General features: G+C 47.8%; 2 protein-coding genes across 2 annotated transcripts in view; one reads left to right on the top strand and one right to left on the bottom strand.

Annotated features, from left to right (window-relative positions):
• Positions 1-16,766, top strand: part of MYO7A (myosin VIIA) — a 95,375-nt gene extending 78,609 nt beyond the window's left edge. The window contains exons 40-48 of the mRNA XM_066249646.1: positions 168-273; positions 1,443-1,556; positions 2,494-2,581; positions 2,755-2,861; positions 10,323-10,508; positions 10,940-11,056; positions 12,172-12,255; positions 13,478-13,597; positions 14,212-16,766. Coding sequence (XP_066105743.1) covers positions 168-273; positions 1,443-1,556; positions 2,494-2,581; positions 2,755-2,861; positions 10,323-10,508; positions 10,940-11,056; positions 12,172-12,255; positions 13,478-13,597; positions 14,212-14,301 — 1,012 coding nt within the window. The 3' untranslated portion in view covers positions 14,302-16,766. The remainder of the gene's footprint in view (positions 1-167; positions 274-1,442; positions 1,557-2,493; positions 2,582-2,754; positions 2,862-10,322; positions 10,509-10,939; positions 11,057-12,171; positions 12,256-13,477; positions 13,598-14,211) is intronic.
• Positions 16,767-16,777: 11 nt separating this feature from the next.
• Positions 16,778-18,521, bottom strand: part of GDPD4 (glycerophosphodiester phosphodiesterase domain containing 4) — a 137,097-nt gene continuing 135,353 nt past the window's right edge. The window contains exon 16 of the mRNA XM_066249654.1: positions 16,778-16,914. Coding sequence (XP_066105751.1) covers positions 16,790-16,914 — 125 coding nt within the window. The 3' untranslated portion in view covers positions 16,778-16,789. The remainder of the gene's footprint in view (positions 16,915-18,521) is intronic.

Below are 18,521 nucleotides of genomic sequence, written 5' to 3'. Positions count from 1 at the left end.
CTGTTATCATCCATTGCACAGATGAGCAATGGGAGGCTCTGAGAGGGGAGGTGACTATCACCTGGTAGGAAGTGATGGGCAGGGATTAGAAGTGGGTATTCTGCCTCCATAAGTTCCCTCTGAAGCTGCTGGTTCCTGATTTTGTCCCTCCACCCCCCGGTTTTTAGAAACGGGTCCCGGAAGTACCCCCCACACCTGGTGGAGGTGGAGGCCATCCAGCACAAAACCACCCAGATATTCCACAAGGTCTACTTTCCTGATGACACCGATGAGGTGAGGACCACTGGCTTCTTGGTCCATAGATACCCCGAAACACCAGGCTTCCTGGGAGACAGAGGCAGCCTTGATGCCTCCCCCCACCCCCGCCACCACCACCAGAATGGCCCCCTTCCCGCTGCCCCACAGTGGAGTCAGGGCTCAGTCAAGAGGCCACAGACTCCCTGGGTCAGGAGCTCTTGGGTTTCTGGTTCAACCTCCCGTCTCCTTGAGCAGCTTCCTTGAGAAGGTCACCCCTCCTCTCTCTGAGGAGGCTGTCCCTTGGAACAGTGGTGTTTCCTCCCTCTGAGCTGAGCTCTGTGCTGGTGCCACCTCCCTGATGCCAGTTCTGTTTCTAGACACAGTTTGCCTACCCCTCAGCCCCAGGCTTCCCATATGGCTCTGAGCCACTTTCCTGAAGACCCCTGCCTTGCTCCCCTCACCGGACCTGACCAGCGGGTCCCACCACCCTGGTCCCCTTGTCCAGAGGTTCTGTTTGTCTCTGGTCATGCCGGTCCAGTCGGGCTGCCTACCGATCTACACTCCTTACCCCATCTCAGTATAGCCTGTCACCCCGATAAACAAGTCCAACACTGAAACTTAGTTTGAAAAAGCAGTTTTACAACTTGTCTAGAGACTAGAGATTCAGAAATACCACAGGAGGATTCCAGTCATGGGACAGAAAAACTTTCCGAGATCCTCGCCTGCCTGCTCCGGTGGAAGGTTCCATGGAGCAGCCCCCACCCCCATCGCACTGCTCCCTGCATCTCAGCTTCCCAGACTCCCCAGTCCTCCCTCCCCAGTCTGGGCCGCTTCCCTTTCCTCTTTCCTCCTCGCCCTTTCAGGGATTTGCTGTCTTCTGTCTCTGGTCTCTCTCCTTCCAGTTGCCCCGTGCCACCCCGTCTGTGCCCCCTTGGCCTCTACTGTGGCTCATGCTTGTTCACCAGGCCCAGGGCCCCAAGGCTGAGCCCAGCTTGGAGGGCTGGGAAGGACATGATCTGAAAAGACTCAGACAGGAGTGGCCCTTTCCTTTTCTTAAATGCTGTGCCCAGTTCTGGACGCATGGGGAGTCCCCGTAGAGGGGGATGTCTTGCATGGGAGGGGTCAGTCTAGTTGGAGGCACAGCCAGAGGGGCGCAAGGACCTTTGCCAGAGCCACGAGAGCCCCCACCCCACCCCCACCCCCAGGCCTTTGAGGTGGAGTCCAGCACCAAGGCCAAGGACTTCTGCCAGAACATCGCAGCCCGGCTGCTCCTCAAGTCCTCCGAGGGATTTAGCCTCTTTGTCAAAATTGCAGACAAGGTGGGTAGTGAGCATCGCTTGCTCTTAGTCTCTCTGTTGGGAAGTTTGCTGGAGCCATAGCAGCTCATGGGGTGGGAGTGGGAGTGGAGCGAGACAAAGGAGGGAGGGAGAGAGCACTTGTGTGTGGCTGCCCACTGTGCCTGTTTCCTCACGTCTCTGGAATGCCCAGTCTGTGTAGCAGCCCTGAAATCTCTCCTCGGGGGCAGGTACAGCACGGCCTCACAGCAGGCTCCTCCCCTGCCACCCACACAGGGACTTCCCAGGTTTGAATCCACTGGGCCCTCAGCTGCCATGCTGAGGCCAATTAGCCTGTGAAATAATCCTTGAAGGGAAGGTTATGGCCACCTCATAGCCTCCTCATAGATCACAAAACCGGGGCTTAGAAAGATTACGGAATTTATCCAAGGTCACAGAGAGGGGACTCGGGCCCCAACACCCTCCTGCATTGCCCTCCCCACTCCTCTGTCTGGTGTTCAAGCCCCTCGCCGTGGGCAGGCTTCCCGGCCAGCTCAGGTGCTCCCGCAGCTGTTCGCTCCCCGTTCCCTGTGCCGCACACTGGGGACCCAGAGCTGATCTCAGTGAGGTCCTGGCCTCAGGGCTGCTTAGGGCTTATAGGAGGAGCAGAACACGGATTTCAGAAAATGTCCAAGGCAGGAACTGCGCCTCATTCTCAGCCTTTCCCCCAGGGCCTGGGGCAGTGTTCAGTAGGTCTCTGCTAAATGACAGCATGGGATGACAGTCACTCTGGGCAGCCTGTGCTCGAGAGACACTCCACAGGCCCTGGCAGAACAGGGTGAAGCTAATATGTGGACACCCCTCTGGCTGCCAGAGGGCATCTTTCTGGAGAAGGGGCACCAAGAAATCCTTGGGTGGGAAAGTTAGAAAACTCAGGCTTGCTCAGACTAAAACGAATGGACTAGAACCTCCATGTCCTTAGGTCATCAGCGTGCCTGAGAATGACTTCTTCTTCGACTTTGTTCGACACCTGACAGACTGGATAAAGAAAGCGCGGCCCGTCAAAGATGGTAACTTGAGGCTGGGTCCCGGGATCGTTTGACACAGGGCAGGAGTGCTGGCTCAGCGCCATACCATGAGGCCCACCTGGGTGGGCCCTGAGCTAGGGCCTCCTCCGGGGCTGGTGCTGGGCACCTTTGTACTGGGACCCTCTGGGTGACAGACTGGCTGCCCTCTACCACAGGAATCCTGCCCTCGCTCACCTACCAGGTATTCTTCATGAAGAAGCTGTGGACCACCACAGTGCCGGGGAAGGACCCCATGGCTGATTCCATCTTTCACTATTACCAGGTGAGCCAGGGCCTCTCTGCTGTTGCCTCCATGTGCTGCGGCCCTGTGTCCTTTGAAAAAGCACAGACCTGCTGTCCTTGCCTGGGGGGGGGGGATCTGTAACAGCACAGCCGTGAAGAGATCCCTATTGGGAGTCTCCCAACCCCTGGGGGGTGGCCCAGCCTCAACCTCAGATCCTTCTCTTTCCCAACCCTCCAACCCTCAGGGGTTGGTAGCTTCTTTTCAGCTTTCAAACCCCACCTTCCCAGGCCCTTCCCTTGGTGAGGGGTTATCTTCTGAATTCGAGCGCATCCAAGGCCTTGGTGTGAAATGTAAATGTTTTCTAGCACGGGCACAAGTCTGTAGGCTCACATGATGAGCTTCTATTATAATTTTTACTCATTCTGTCCTCCAGACAGACCCCAAGAAGTAGCCATGTTGTTCCCATTTTAAAGAGGGAGAAACAGACACAGAGAGATCACATGATGGAACTGGGGTTTGATTCCAGGACTTCCTTACTGCAGACTCAGTGATCTCTTCTGGGCTAGCGGGTTTACCATTCTGTGTGAGAGACAGACCAGGATGCAGGGAAGAGCAGGGGAGGCAGGATCAAGCTATCGTGGTGGGAGGACCTTGTCCTGGAGTCCGAAGGGCTGTCCTTCAAATCTGGGCTCTGCCTCTCCCTAGAGCCTCCCCAGCCCTTCCCATTTAGTGAATGGCACTGGCAACTACCAGTTTCCACGAAATGGAAACGCAAGTCAGCCTTAACATCTTCCTCGCCCTCACTTCCTACCTCCCAAATCATTCACTTGGCTTTACGTCATGAATATATCTAAAATCTATACACACCTATCCATCACCTCTACCAGCTTGGGTCAGTCCACCATCTTCTCTCCTCTGTGTGAAGCTGGTAACCTTTTCTCTAATTTCCCCGTCTGTCTTTGTCTCCGTTCAATCTGTTCTCCACAGGGTGGTCATACTTTCCAGATCCTCTCAGTGGCTTCCCATTACTCTCAGGGTAGAACTCCAAATCCTAGCTGGCCCTGTATGGGGTGCCCTACCTACTCTGCTGCTTTGACTTGTACCCAGCACCCCTTTGCTCAGTTCCCTCCAGCTACATTTTTCAATTCACTAGTTTACTTTTTTTTTTAACTTAGAAAATTAAATTTAACAGGGTGACATTAATCAACAAGAGTACATAGATTTCAGGTAAGCATCTTCACATCATTTGAAGTCGATTAGGTTGTATACCCATCACCCAAAGTCAAATCATCCTCTGTCACCTTATATTTGTCCTTCTTTATACCCTTCCCCCAACCCCCCATAACATCCCCCCTCCCCCTGGTAACCACTGCACTCTTATCTATCTCCATGAGTCTCAATTATTGTATCCCACCTATTGTGGAATCATACAGTTTTTAGTTTTTTTCTGATTTACTTATTTTACTCAGTATATAATGCTATCAAGGTCCATCCATGTTGTTGTAAATGATACTATGTTATCATTTCTTATAGCTGAGTAGTATTCCATTGTATATATGTACCACATCTTTATTCAATCCTCTATCAAAGGATACTTTGAGTGTTTCCATGTCTTGGCCACTAGAAATAATGCTGCGATGAACATGGGGGTGCATATGTCTTTACGTACCTATGTTTTAGAGTTTTGGGGGTATATACCCAGTAGAGGGATTGCTGGGTCATACAGTAATTCTATTCTTGTTTTGAGGAACCACCATACTTTTTTCATAATGGTTGTACTAATTTATATTCCCATCAGCAGTGAATGAGGGTTCCTTTTCTCCACAGCCTCTGTAACACTTGTTATTACCTGTCTTGTTGATAATAGCCAACCTAACAGGAATAAAATGGTATCTCATTGCAGTTTTGATTTGCATTTCTCTAATAGCTAGTAAATATGAGCATTTTTTCATATATGTGTTGGCCATTTGTATTTCTTCTTGGGAGAAGCATCTGTTTATGTCCTTTCCCTATTTTGATTGGATTATTTGCTTGTTTGTTGCTGAGTTTTGTGAGTTCTTTACATATTTTGGATATTAACCCCTCATCGGACCTGTTGTTTGCAAATATCATCTCCCATTTAGTTGGCTGCCTATTTGTTTTGTTGCAGGTTCTTTCACTGTGCAGAAGCTTCTTAGTTTGATATAGTCCTATTCATTTATTATTGCCTTTATTTCCCTTGCCTTTGGAATCAAATTCATAAAATGTTCTCTACGGCCAAGGTCCATGAGTTTAGTACCTATGTTTTCTTTTATGTAATTTATTGTTTCAGATCTTATATTTAGGTCTTTGATCCATTTTGAATTAATTTTTGTGCAAGGGGACAAACTGTAGTCAAGTTTCATTCTTTTGCATATGTCTTTCCAATTTTCCCAGCACCATTTATTGAAGAGGCTTTCTTTTCTCCATTGTATGTTTTTGGCTCCTTTTCAAAGATGATTTGCCCATACATATGTAGTTTTATTTCTGGGCTCTCAATTCTGTTTCATTGGTCTGTGTGTCTATTTTTCTGCCAATACCATGCTGTTTTGATTATCGTGGCTCTGTAGTATAATTTGAAGTCAGGTATTGTAATGTCTCTGGCTTTATTTCTCAGGATTGCTTTGGTTATTCAATTTTTTTTATGGTTCCATGAAAACCTGGTGATTTTTTGTTCCATTTCATTAAAAAATGACATTGGGATTTTGATGACAATTGCACTAAATTTGTATATTGCTTTGGGTAATATGGTCATTTTAACGATATTTATTCTTCTTATCCATGAACATGGGATATTTTTCCATTTCACTGTGACTTTTTTGATTTCTTTTAATAATACTTTGTAGTTTTCAGTATATAGTTCCTTTACATTCATTGTTATGTTTATTCCTAGGTATTTTATTTTTTTGTTGCAACTGTAAAAGGGATTATTTTTTTAGTTCATTTTCCGAAGTTTCATTGTTGGCATATATGAAGGCAATAGACTTCTGTATATTAAATTTTGTATCCTGTGACCTTACTGTATATTGGTCTATTGTTTCTAATAGTCTTTCTGTAGAGTCTTTGGGGTTTTCTATATACAGGATCATGTCATCTGCAAAAAGTGAAACCTTTACTTCTTCTTTTCCAATATAAATACTTTTTATTTCTTTCTCTTGTCTGATTGCTCTGGAATGGAGAGAGTGGGCAGAGTCTTGTTCCTGATTTTAGAGAAAAAGCTTTCAGTTTTTTTACCATTTAGTATGATATTAGCTGATGGTTTGTCATATATGGCCTTTATTATGTTGAGGTATTTTTCTTATATACTCATTTTATTGAGTGTTTTAGACATAAAAAATATTGTATCTTATCGAATGCCTTCTCTGCATCTATTGATGGAATCATATGAATTTTGTTCTCTGTTTTGTTGATATAGTGTATTATGTTAATTAATTTACCTATGTTGAACCATTCTTGTGCTCCTGGGATAAATCCCACTTGATTGTGATGTGTTATTTTTTTAAATGTGTTGTTGTATTCAATTTGTTAGCATTTTGTTTAGGATTTTTGCATCTGTATTCATTACAAATATTGGTCTGTAGTTTTCTTTTTTTGTATTGTCCTTGCCAGGATTTGATATGTGGGTTATGTTAGCTTCATAAAATGTGTTTGGAAGTATTGCTTCTTCGATTTTTTTGAAAGACTTTAGAAGGATAAGAACCAGACCTTCTGTGAATGTTTGGTAGAATTCACTAGTGTAGCTGTCTGGTCCTGGACTTTTATTTTTGGGGAGGATTTTGATAGTTGTTTCTATTTCCTCCCTGTTTATGGATCCATTTAGGCTTTCCATTTCTTTGTGACTCAGTCTAGGAAGATTGTATAGTTTTAGGAATTTATCCATTTCTTCTATACTGTTGAATTTGGTGGCATATAGTTTTTTTTTATAGTATTCTACAATGATCTTTTGTATATCTACAATATCTGTGGTAATTTCTTTCATTTCAGATTTTGTTTATATGAGTTTTTCTCTTTTTTCCTTAGAGAGTCTTGCCGGGGGGTTGTCAATTTTATTGATCTTTTCAAAGAACCAGTTCTTTGTGTATTAATTTTTATAGTTTTTTGTTTTTATTTCATTTAGTTCTGTCATAATTTTTACTATTTTCTTTCTTCTGCTGGTTTTGGGTTCCCTTTGTTCTTCTTTTTCTAGTTCCTTAAGATGTGATGTTAAATTGTTTACTTGGGCTCTCTCTTGTTTTATTTATTTATTTATTTATTTATTTATTTATTTATTTGTATTTTTCTGAAGCTGGAAACGGGGAGAGACAGACAGACTCCCGCATGCGCCCGACCGGGATCCACCCGGCACGCCCACCAGGGGCGACGCTCTGCCCACCAGGGGGCGATGCTCTGCCCCTCCGGGGCATCGCTCTGCCGCGACCAGAGCTACTCTAGCGCCTGGGGCAGAGGCCAAGGAGCCATCCCCAGTGCCCGGGCCATCTCTCTAGTTTCTTGATATAAGCCTGTAGTGATATGAACTTCTCTCTCTTTTTTTTGTATTTTTCTGAAGTTGGAAACGGGGAGGCAGTCAGACAGATTCCTGCATGCGCTTGACCGGGATCCACCTGGCATTCCCACCAGGGGGCAATGCTCTGCCCATCTGGGGCGTCGCTCTGTTGCAACCAGAGCCATTCTAGCGCCTGAGGCAGAGGCCATAGAGCCATCCTCAGCGCCCGGGCCAACCTTGCTCCAATGGAGCCCTGGCTGCGGGAGGGGAAGAGATAGAGAGGAAGAAGAGGGGGAGGGGTGGAGAAGCAGTTGGTGCTTCTCCTGTGTGTCCTGGCCGGGAATCGAACCCAGGACTCCTGCACACCAAGCTGATGCTCTACCACTGAGCCAACCGGCCAGGGCCATGAACTTCTCTCTTATTATTGCTTTTGCTGCATTCCAGAAATTTTATGTTGTCATTTTTGTCTGTATATATCTTTTGATCTCTGCTTTTATTTCTTCTTTGACCCAGTCATTTTTTAGGAGTATGCTGTTTAATTTCCACATTTTTGTGGGTTTCTTTACTTCTTTCTCGAAATTAAATTCTGATTCCAAAGCCTTATGGTCAGAGAATGTGCTTAGTATAATTTCAATGTATCTGAATTTCTTGATGTTAGTTTTGTGATCCAACATATGGTCTATTCCATGTACACTGGAGAAAAATGTATATTCTGAGGATCTGGGATGAAATGTCCTGTAGGTGTCTATTATGTCCATTTGTTCTAGTGCTTCATTTAAGGTCAATATTGATTGACCTTCATTGAGTGCTTCATTTAAGGTCTTTATTGATTTTCTATTTGGTTGAACGATCTAGAACCATCAATGGTGTGTTGAGAGCTCCATGTATGATTGTGTTTTTGTCTTTTTCTATTTTTAGATGAGTTAGTAGATGTCTTACATATATGTTTCAGTGCATATATATTAAGAAGTGTTATGTCTTCTTGATACAATGTTCCTTTTATCATTATGAAAAGACTGTCTTTGTCTCTGATTACCTTTGTTGTCTTGTAGTCAGCATTGTCAGATATGCTCAAGTTCACTTTTGACAGGTTGTCTCAGCTCTTTCCCTCTTTACCTACTGAGCATTTAGATGTGAATTCAAATATCTTTTCTTGTTTTTTCCTATTACAGTTACATTCAATATTATTTTGTTTAGTTTCAGATGTACAGCATAGTGCCTAGATACTTATACTTTACAAAGTGTTCCCTCTGATATTTCCAGCAGCCACCTGACACCACACACAGTTATTACAGTATTACTATATTCTCTATTCTGTACTTTACATCTTTGTGACTATTTTGTAACTACCAATTTGTTCTCCTTAATCCTTTTACCTTTTTTACTCAGTTCCCAAACCTCCCCTCTCTGGAAACTATCAGGCTCTTCTCTATAACTATGAGACTTTTCTGTTTTGTTTGTTCATTTATAGTGTTTATTAGATTTCACATATGAGTGAAACCATGTGGTATTTGTCTTTTTCTGACTGATTTATTTCACTTAGCATAATGCCCTCTTAGCCCATCCATGTTGTCATGGGTGGTAAGATTTCATTCTTTTTTTGTAACTGAGTAATATTCTGCTGTGTGTGTGTGTGTGTGTGTGTGTGTGTGTGTGTGTGTGTGTGTATCTCACAGCTTTTAAAAATCCATTTTTAAAAATCCAATGGATTTTTATGTTGCTTCCATAGCTTGGCTATTGTAAATAACACCACAGTGAACATAAGGGTGCATATATTTTCAAATTAGTGTTTTGGGTTTCTTTGGATATATACCCAGAAGTAAAATTGCTGGGTCATAAGGCAGTTTTATATTTAATTTATTGAGGACCCTTCAGACTGTTTTTCACCAGTCATCTTAAGGGAAGTCTAACCCCTTCCTCAAGACTATATCAGGTCACCTCATTTTATGTTCTTATAGCACTGAGAACAATTCCTTCAAAGATAGGAATTGTCCATTGATTCACTGTAATGATTAATGTCTGTTCTTGCCTTGACTACAGGAGTAAGGGGGGGTATATGTTGTTGCTTAAAGGGCTTGGCTCATAGTAGATGCTCAATAAATATTTGTTGGCTTGATGGATGGGTAAATATGTGAATCAGTGACTCCATGAATGGATGGGAGAAGGGCGGTAAATGAATTTATGGGTTCAATATTGGTGGGTGGGCAGGTGAATGGGTAAGTGGGCAGGAGGGTAGGTGGGTGGATGTGTGAACAAATGGGGCAATGGGTGGGAAATGGATGTGAGTGAGTAGACCCATATGGCTGGGTTAATAGATGGATGAATGGGTATAGGCGGGCGGATAGGTGGTAGGTAGGCATGTGTGAGTAGATGAAAAGGTGGGTGGATAATAACTGCCTCAGGTTTCTGACTTGTAGTATGTCCTCAAGCCAGCCTCAGGATCCCTGTGCTTCAAATAAGACAGCTGTAAAAAACCCTTTAGGGGCTTCATCTTTGCTTTGAGTTGCCAGAGGAACTCCTCATTCTTAGTTACTCCGGTTCTGGGTCTAAAAGTTCAAGGTGGGGGATGGGCTGGTGCTGCTGCTAAAACCAACCCGTCTCCAGGGACCACAGTGGAAGAAGGCCATCCTGGGGGGCTTTTCCCAACAGAGAACAGGCCTGGGATGCGGGGGTGCAGAATGGTCTCAGGTCCACCAGCTGGTCTGGTCACTCTAAGTTTCTTCATTTTCGAAGAGCTGCTGTTCACTTTGCTGGACTGTTATGAGGGGAAGTGACATAGTATTCATATACAGCTCTGTCTTTAAACTGCAACGTGCTTAATCTGTGTGGGCATAATTGCTCTTTTCCTGAACTGTCCCTGAGGAGCAGTGTCAGCTGAGGCTGGAGAAGCGGCTGGGCCTTGCTGTGGGGCAAGGCAGCAGGCCTGGCCTCAGGGTGGTAGGGAAGGAGTCCACTTCCTCCAAGTCCCTCCCTCCTGTGACCTGCTCCGTCTCTGGCAGGAGTTGCCCAAGTATCTCCGAGGCTACCACAAGTGCACACGGGAGGAGGTGCTGCAGTTGGGAGCACTGATCTACAGGGTCAAGTTCGAGGAGGACAAGTCCTACTTCCCCAGCATCCCGAAGCTGCTCCGGGAGCTGGTGCCCCAGGACCTCATCCGGCAGGTCGCACCTGATGACTGGAAGCGGGTGAGCATGGTGGGGGCAGCGGAAATAGGGTCCCTCACAATGGGTTTCTGGGCACCCCAGGGGTAAGGGGGGCAGGTGCTGGCTGACAGCCCAGGGACATGTCTCCTATGGCCCTGTGTGTGATAGGTTCACCCTCTCAGTCCCTCTCCGCCTGCTTTAGTATCTAGTCTTTAAGGCGAAGAATTCAGCTGGCCACTTTGCTGTAATTTTCCATCGTGGTTTCCATGGTGACCGTGGTCTCCTGACTTTACTTGATACTTGTTGGCCTGCTTGCTTGGGGGAGGGCAGGAATCCATTAACTGGGATAAGGAGGGTAGCCCATTATGGCCTGCAGGACCACCATACTATGCCTGGCCCTCCGAGGCCCAGGACAGCCGCTGACAGGGGCAGGAGGGGCGGGGAGAGGACTCTGACCCTCCCTCTCCCTGCAGTCCATCGTCGCCTACTTCAACAAGCATGCAGGGAAGTCCAAGGAGGAGGCCAAGCTAGCCTTCCTGAAGCTCATTTTCAAGTGGCCCACCTTTGGCTCAGCCTTTTTTGAGGTGAAGGTACGCTGTGGGCAGCTTCTCAGGGTGGAGGAAGGAGGTAAGGAGGGGGGATGAGAAGGCTCAGAAACTCCTCCCAGGACTGTGGGGAACACGGACGACCTTGCCACCTGCCCTTGCCAGGAAAGGGGGACATGCCCGCCGCCTTGCCTCAGGGGAGTGCTGAGCCTGGACTCAGTCCTGGGACAGAGAAACCAATGGTCAGCCAGGCAGCGGCAGTGGATCTGTAAACAGGCCAGAATCACAGAGGGTAGTCTGTGGGGAGCTCTTGTCAAGGTGGCAGAGCCAGGGAGGCCTACCCAGACTGTAAAATCTGAGGAGGCTTCCTGGAGTAGGCAACACCTGAACTTTCCAGGGAGACCCTGGGGAGAATGATCCTGGCAGCTAGCCTGAGCAAGACCCAGAGGTGTGAGAGCTCAGGCTTGGGCAAAAAGAACAAGAGGTTAATTAAGTGTGGATGGGCATAGGGTGTGAGGTGAGCAGACTGCGGTGGGAGGCAGGTTGGCCAGCAGGTGAGGAGTCTTCCCCGCAGGCGATGGCCAGCCTGGGAGGGCTCTGAACAAGAATGATGGGGCTAGAAGTAAGTCTACTCTGACTGCAGGGTGAGGGGTGGATCTCAGGCACATGACCAGAGGCAGGAGAATGGTGAAGAGGTTGGCATGAGAGGGTAAAGGGATAGGTTCGGATGGCTTGTTCCACACCTAGCATGGAGGCCTTCAGAGAAGCCTGGCTGTGGAAGGACCAGAGAGGTAGATACGTCGCTAGAGGCAGGTGCAAGGTTCAAGGAGGATTTTTAAAGATGAGAGACATTTGGGCTGAGAGAGGAGATAGCAGAGACTCCTGGAAATGCAGAAGAGAAGGATGAAGCTGTGCTGAGGAGAGAGGAAAAGGGGGTAGTCTGCAGACCCATTGAGGGATTTTGGGTAGCACTGAGGGCCCGACGGAGGGGGAAACCGTGAGATCATGGCAGGGCTGCCCGCATTGCTGTATCCCCGGCACCCAGTTAGCAGAAGAGGTTGACTTAATCATAGCTGGGCTGTCTTCATTCTTGCCCCAAATGCACATAGCTTTGCCTGCTCTGGGTGCCCCATCTGATGGTTTTTGGCTTTCTTTACTAGCAAACTACGGAGCCAAACTTCCCGGAGATCCTCTTAATTGCCATCAACAAGTATGGGGTCAGCCTCATCGATCCCAGAACCAAGGTGAGCAGTGACAGGGAAGAGCAGGCAGGGGCAGGATGCCCCATGACAAAAGCCCCTGCCAGCCACCATCCTCCCTTCGTCTGCCCTCTTGGCCACACATCTTTTTAAATTTTTTTATTTTTACTTTTTGCGAGACAGACCGGGAGAGAGATGAGAAGCATCAACTCATAGTTGCAGCACTTTAGTTGTTCACTGATTGCTTCTCATATGTGCCTCGACTGGGGGGCGGGGTACCAGCCGAGCCAGTGACCTTGGGCTCAAGCCAGCGGCCATGGGATCATGTCCATGACCCTTCACTCAGCCAGTGACTCTGCTCTCAAGCTGGTAAGCCAGTGCCTAAGCTGGCGATCTTGGGGTTTCAAACCTGGGACCTCAATGTCCCAGGTCAACGCTCCATCCACTGCGCCACTACCAGTCAGGCGTGGCCGCACATCTTGAGAGGCTGTGTTTGCTCTACTTTCTAACTCATGTGCTCCATAAAATGGCTCTTCTAGAGTTCTAACAAACACCTTGTTACTAAATCCAGAGAACTCATTTTAATACTTGGCCTTTCAGCATCATTGGTGCTGCCACCCACTCTCTCCTTCCTAAATGCTGTCTGACATCTTGGTCGGGATGGCAGGCTGTGCTGGGGTAACTAATGCTCATATTTATGGGCCAGAGCAGTCCTCATCAAGGGCGCCAGGGCACACAGACCTACTATGTGCACAGGAGGATTACAGCTGGCCCAGTGGTGATAGGTACCAGTGACCACCACCTTCCCCTTGGCTTCAAGTCCCCACTTTCCTGACTTTTCTCCTCTCTCTCTTGGTCTTTCCTCTCAGACCCTTCCAGGGGTTTTCTCTTGACCCAGCCCATAAACCCCATGTTCCCAGGGTTCTGTTCTGTCTTCTTGTCTCTTTCCTCAAACTTTCCCTGAGCCATCTCACCCAGGACCACAGTTTCTGTTCTTTTAGGCCTCCAACATTTCCAGTGCCACATGCCCCACAGTCTCCTGGACTTCCTTGGGTGTCCCGCCCACTGGTCCCAAGCAAGGCATGGCGGGGCCAGGGGCACCTGCCTCCCGCAGCAGCTCCACTGCCGTTGCAGAGCTGGCCTTTACCCTTCTGCTTCTTTCCAAGGGCCCAAGGCCCTTCCTGTGGGTGGTGTCTGTGGGCTGGAGCTGCGGAGAGCGAGGCCAGAGGGTGCGGGCTGTGCAGCTTCAGACTTTCTGCTCCCCCAGGACATCTTGACTACTCATCCCTTCACCAAGATTTCCAACTGGAGCAGTGGCAACACCTACTTCCACATCACCATCGGGAACCTGGTGCGCGGGAGCAAGCTGCTCTGCGAGACGTCCCTGGTGAGAGCTCTTCTTTCCAGGCCCGCGGGCACCTCTGCCTCCACGGCAGCTCCCGCCGCTCTCCCGGGTCCTGGCACAAATAGGAGCAGAGTGGGGCTTGGCCTGGGGTCAGGATTAAGGATCAGGTTGGGGCCAAGTTCAAGTCAGTTTGAGGCTCAGCTTTAGGTCTGGGGAAAGGAGCTTTATCTGGGGGACAGACCCCTCCTTCAGTCACTGTTGTTTGAGTGCCTCCAGTATCAGTATTGAGCCTTCAGCCCCTACGTTCAACAACAGGGCTGTTAGCAGTGAGGCCTCCTGGACTGCGCTCAATTTCCAAGGCATAGCTCAACTGGTAGAGCTTTTAGAGTCATTCTTGGAAGTAAGCATCAGGATTTGAGGGACCCACAATCTAGGGCCTTGATGTAGGGTCCTAACAGCTTAGAACTTAGAGCCTTAGGTTGGATGAATCTGACCCCTCAACTGGGCAGCTGGGGAGACAGTCCAGAATGGACTAGGACTTGCCATTGTCCAAGGTTCCGCCTACTGCAGAGTTGTCTGGGAGCAGTGTTCTGGGTCTGAGTGGGCTGGACAGGTCTCACTTTCTACTCTGTTTGTCTTCTTGCCACTGTTTCCAGGGCTACAAGATGGATGACCTCCTAACCTCCTATATCAGCCAGATGCTCACGGCCATGAGCAAACAGCGGGGCTCCAGGAGTGGCAGGTGAACAGTACGGAGGCGGCACTGGCCTTGTGCCTGCCCTCTAGGCAGCAGCTGGCTCAGGCCAGTCAGGTACCTCTGTAGCTGGAGGAAGACCTTTGCCATACAGGCAGGGTGGTTGGGCCGGCCGGCCACCAGGGACTGCACCAACTTGGACTCCAGCCCTCCTCCCAGTGCGGTGACCTTGCTGGGATGCAGAATGCCCGTCCAGCCACCTGTGAGGCTCTGGGCTGGATTCAGTCCCGGCGTGTTGTAGCCTTCCCCGTTGGAAGAGCCCGTGCTCCTCGCATGCTTTCTCATCTCAGCCCAGCTCTGCCGAGTGACCTCCTTCGATTTCATGTGGACCACTCAGACAGGGAAGCGAGAGGGCAGCCTAGTTCTCAAAACCAACCCAATCAAGAATAATCTGACACCTGAGGGACTGGATTAATTCCCCTAAATCCGGGGTCCTCAGTTGGGAGGAGACAGAACACTTTTATATATTGCAGTGTGCGTGCTGAGCCCCTACTTTCCTCATCACCTCAGGACATAAAGCATGTTTCACCTTCTGGCCCTAGAGTGTCTTTGTTGGGGGAATGGGAGGAGGAGGGAAAAGTATGTCGGAACAGGGCCCTGTGTGTGTGTGGCCTGTAACTCTCTCCTTGGTCTATGTGTACAAGGACAAACTGTTCTGGGTTTGGCAATAGTGGTGCCTGAGCTTAAGGTGTGCTTGAAAGGGATTTAAAGGGACTGGCTGAGACCGAGGCAGATTGCAGAGAAATACTGGCCCTCCGCCTGGGAGGTGAGGACCTACCTGTGCACCTACCTGATCTAGAGAAGGACTGGTTTCTGAGACTTAACCAGGGCCAGTGGAGCCAGAGTGGCCCTCGCATCCTGCCAGAAACGTCTCGGCTTGTCAAAAATCCTCTGAGAACCCCTAGAACAATGCTGCCTTTGGTTAAATCCTTACATCTGGTAGGTACTTGTAAAATGTTAGTGATCAGAATGGAACAACCAAGTTTGGCCATGACCTGATCAGGTCTGGGGGTGGAGGCTTCAGACAGGGAAGGTGTGATTTGGGGCTGTGGCTGGGATGAGTGCCAAGAGAAGTGACAGTGGAGAGTCCACTTGAAGTGGGCATGTTTGTGATCAGCCTCAGTGTCCCCCTGATACTTCAGCAGAGCCCAGTCCTGCTGCCCTCACACACCCATGTGTCTGGGGTCATCATCATCTAGGTGCCCAACCGCCCCCCATGGAGTACTCCTCCTGTTCTCCTCAACGGTCAGTGGGAGGTGGAGGGGCTAGTTGTAGAAATCGAGGACCCAATCGGACAGTCCTGCTCTCTGGGATGATCATGTTGCTGTCAGAGACTACCCTGTACCCCCAATGGTTATGTGACTCCACAGTCAGCCCAAGGAGCCAGGAGGACCGGGCTGTGCTGGTCGGCCCCTGCACCGTTACCATATGGCTGGGGATACTGAGGCCCAGAGAAGAAGTGTGAATAGGTGAAGGTCCCTAGTGGAACTCAATTCACTGCTTCTAATACTGGGCTCCCAGATAGAAGGGGCTCCAGATGCTTGCTCTGAGCTCTAGTTTTCCTTCAAGGACAAAGGGCCCTGGGTGCACATGGGTTATGCCATCATCCCCATTGGGGAACCAGCCAACAGCAAGCTATTAGGAAGCATCGCACTTAACATTAGATCACAAAGAGTGCATGTGGGGTAAAATCTTTGCTCCCAACTCATGCCCATGCCACCTCTCATTTTCTGACTCAGATGGCATCACTTTTGCACTCATCCCTTAGTCTTTGTTAGAGTCATCACAAAAGGGTCCAAAGAATACACCATTTACCTTCTGCACTCCTGAAAGGCTGCCTTTATTTACATGCCGATGTTCACCACAGCCGCACCATTAGCAGGGAGTACCATGAAGGGTTAGGATGAGTCAAACTCTGCATCAACCAGGGAACAACCAGTTCCAGTTCCAAGACACAACAGCTGTTTTTCCCTTCCCCATCCCCTGGAGAAGCAATCTTTAGAGAAAGGCTGGACCAGAATGTTCTCCTGAGAGCCTCAACGGCTCTTCTGCACTTTTTTCTTGATCAATCTCACCATCACCACCTTTAGACACAGAGAAGAAAAATAAGACGGGGGAAAGATGTGGCTAATTCTTCTTTGAAGACGGCCCAAAGGAGGAGGATGTGCTGGATGTAGTAGAAGACATCATAAAACGGGCTTATTGGGGATATTCAATAGTGGGAGGTTTTTTCAGGCTGTGTTTCAGGATGAGGAAATTCCTGTGGAGGAAACTTGGTTCATTTGCTTTCAGGCGCTGCGGTTTGGAAGGTGGTTTCTCTGTTGGTCTCCTAGGTGGGTGCTTGGGTGGGTTCAGAGTTCTCAGTGGGCACCGGTTGTATAACATCATCTGTAGCAGGCATCAGTGGTTTGGAGGTTTTCTGACTGGCTCTGGTTTGCTGTCTTTCTTCTTGGCACCCGGTGTTTCCTTATATCTTGGTTTTAATCTATGGTGGGGGCTGCTGGAGTCTCTGGGATTTCCCCAACTTGGGCGGGAGTCTCTGTGTCTACACTCACATCTTCCTCTGTCTCAGTTTCTCTCTTTTCGAGATTTATACTCTCAGTTTCTGTGGGGTAGAAAAGATAAAATCACAAATTCCTCTAATATCACTTCTCCAATATATGCCAGTCTTGTGGTGAAATCCTAGTCATCTTTAAAATGTTAGTCCCTCACCATTTCAGGTTCTTTCTCCCTAGTTCTCCTCTCCCTGTCTCAGATTTTGTGCACATTTTATCACAGGCCTGCAATTCAGCACGGTCCTGGAATTTAAGAGCCTGTTGTGTGAGGTTCTAGCTCCCTGTGGAAGTCCTCAGGATACAGAAATTGACATTTTCTTAAAGATCATGTGTTTCACAATCATTGCTTCATAAAATGAACACATCCTCTATTAGAACAGGAGCTTTTTATGGTCAGAGACTTTGTCCTCCTCACCACTACATACACAGTGCTGTCACACAGTAAGTACTCAAAAAATAATTTTTATCTGACTAATGAAAAAAAAATAGATGGTGGAGACATCATCTAATAATGGAGCCAGGAACTTGACTCTTACTGAAGACAAGTTAAAAGGTGGATAATATACAAAGCCAAGAAAACATCTTAAATTAAGAATTTTCAGTAACACAAGGAACTGTGGGGCCAAAATCAAAAAGAAAGACAGAATCCAAAGAGGTAAGCCCAGACTTGGTTATTTTTAACCCTGAATATAGTTTCAATCTTGAAGAAGCAGCTGCACACATGAGTTTTATCTTTTGTCAGCTTCATGAGAGGAAGGTAATTTTTTTTAATTACTTTTGAGTTGACTTTGTAGGTCAATTGAATTGCAGGACTAGATGATAATTAGGTTTTCTAATTCATGAATGTGGTGTATTCATTTATTTGGGTCTTCTTTCTCTTATTAAACATTTGTAGTTTTCAGTTTTTATGTTGTTGTAAATGCTATTTAAAGAATTTTAACATTTCCAATTATTCATTGCTAATATAAAGACATACAATTAATTTTTCTATATCCAGAGACATTGCTTAACCCATTTATTACTTCTAGTAGGTTTGTTTGTTGTTTGACTCCTTGGAATTTTTTTTTTTTGTATTTTTCTGAAGCTGGAAACGGGGAGAGACAGTCAGACAGACTCCCACATGTGCCCGACCGGGATCCACCCGGCATGCCCACCAGGGGTAACGCTCTGCCCACCAGGGGGCGATGCTCTGCCCCTCCGGGGCGTCGCTCTGCTGCGACCAGAGCCACTCTAGCGCCTGGGGCAGAGGCCAAGGAGCCATCCCCTGCGCCCGGGCCATCTTTGCTCCAATGGAGCCTTGGCTGTGGGAGGGGAAGAAAGAGACAGAGAGGAAGGAGGGGGTAGGGGTGGAGAAGCAAATGGGCGCTTTCCTATGTGCCCTGGCCGGGAATCGAACCCGGGTCCCCCGCACGCCAGGCTGACGCTCTACTGCTGAGTCAACCGGCCAGGGCCTCCTTGGAATTTTTTAATGTAAATAATCATTAACTGCAAATCAGTAGTTTTATTTTCCCTTTATGCCTGTCGTATCTTGTGAAGCTGGATAGGACCTCCAGCACAATGCTGAGAAGTGGTGAGAGCAGATAATCCTTTCCTTATTTCCGACCTTACAGGGAAAATATTTATTGCTTTACCACAAGAAATGATATTGGCATTTTAG

This window comes from Saccopteryx bilineata, chromosome 1, assembly GCF_036850765.1.
Source record: "Saccopteryx bilineata isolate mSacBil1 chromosome 1, mSacBil1_pri_phased_curated, whole genome shotgun sequence".
NCBI classification, from domain to species: Eukaryota; Metazoa; Chordata; class Mammalia; order Chiroptera; family Emballonuridae; genus Saccopteryx; species Saccopteryx bilineata.
Note: the sequence above shows the minus strand (reverse complement) of the source record. Positions and strands in the feature narration are given on the sequence as shown.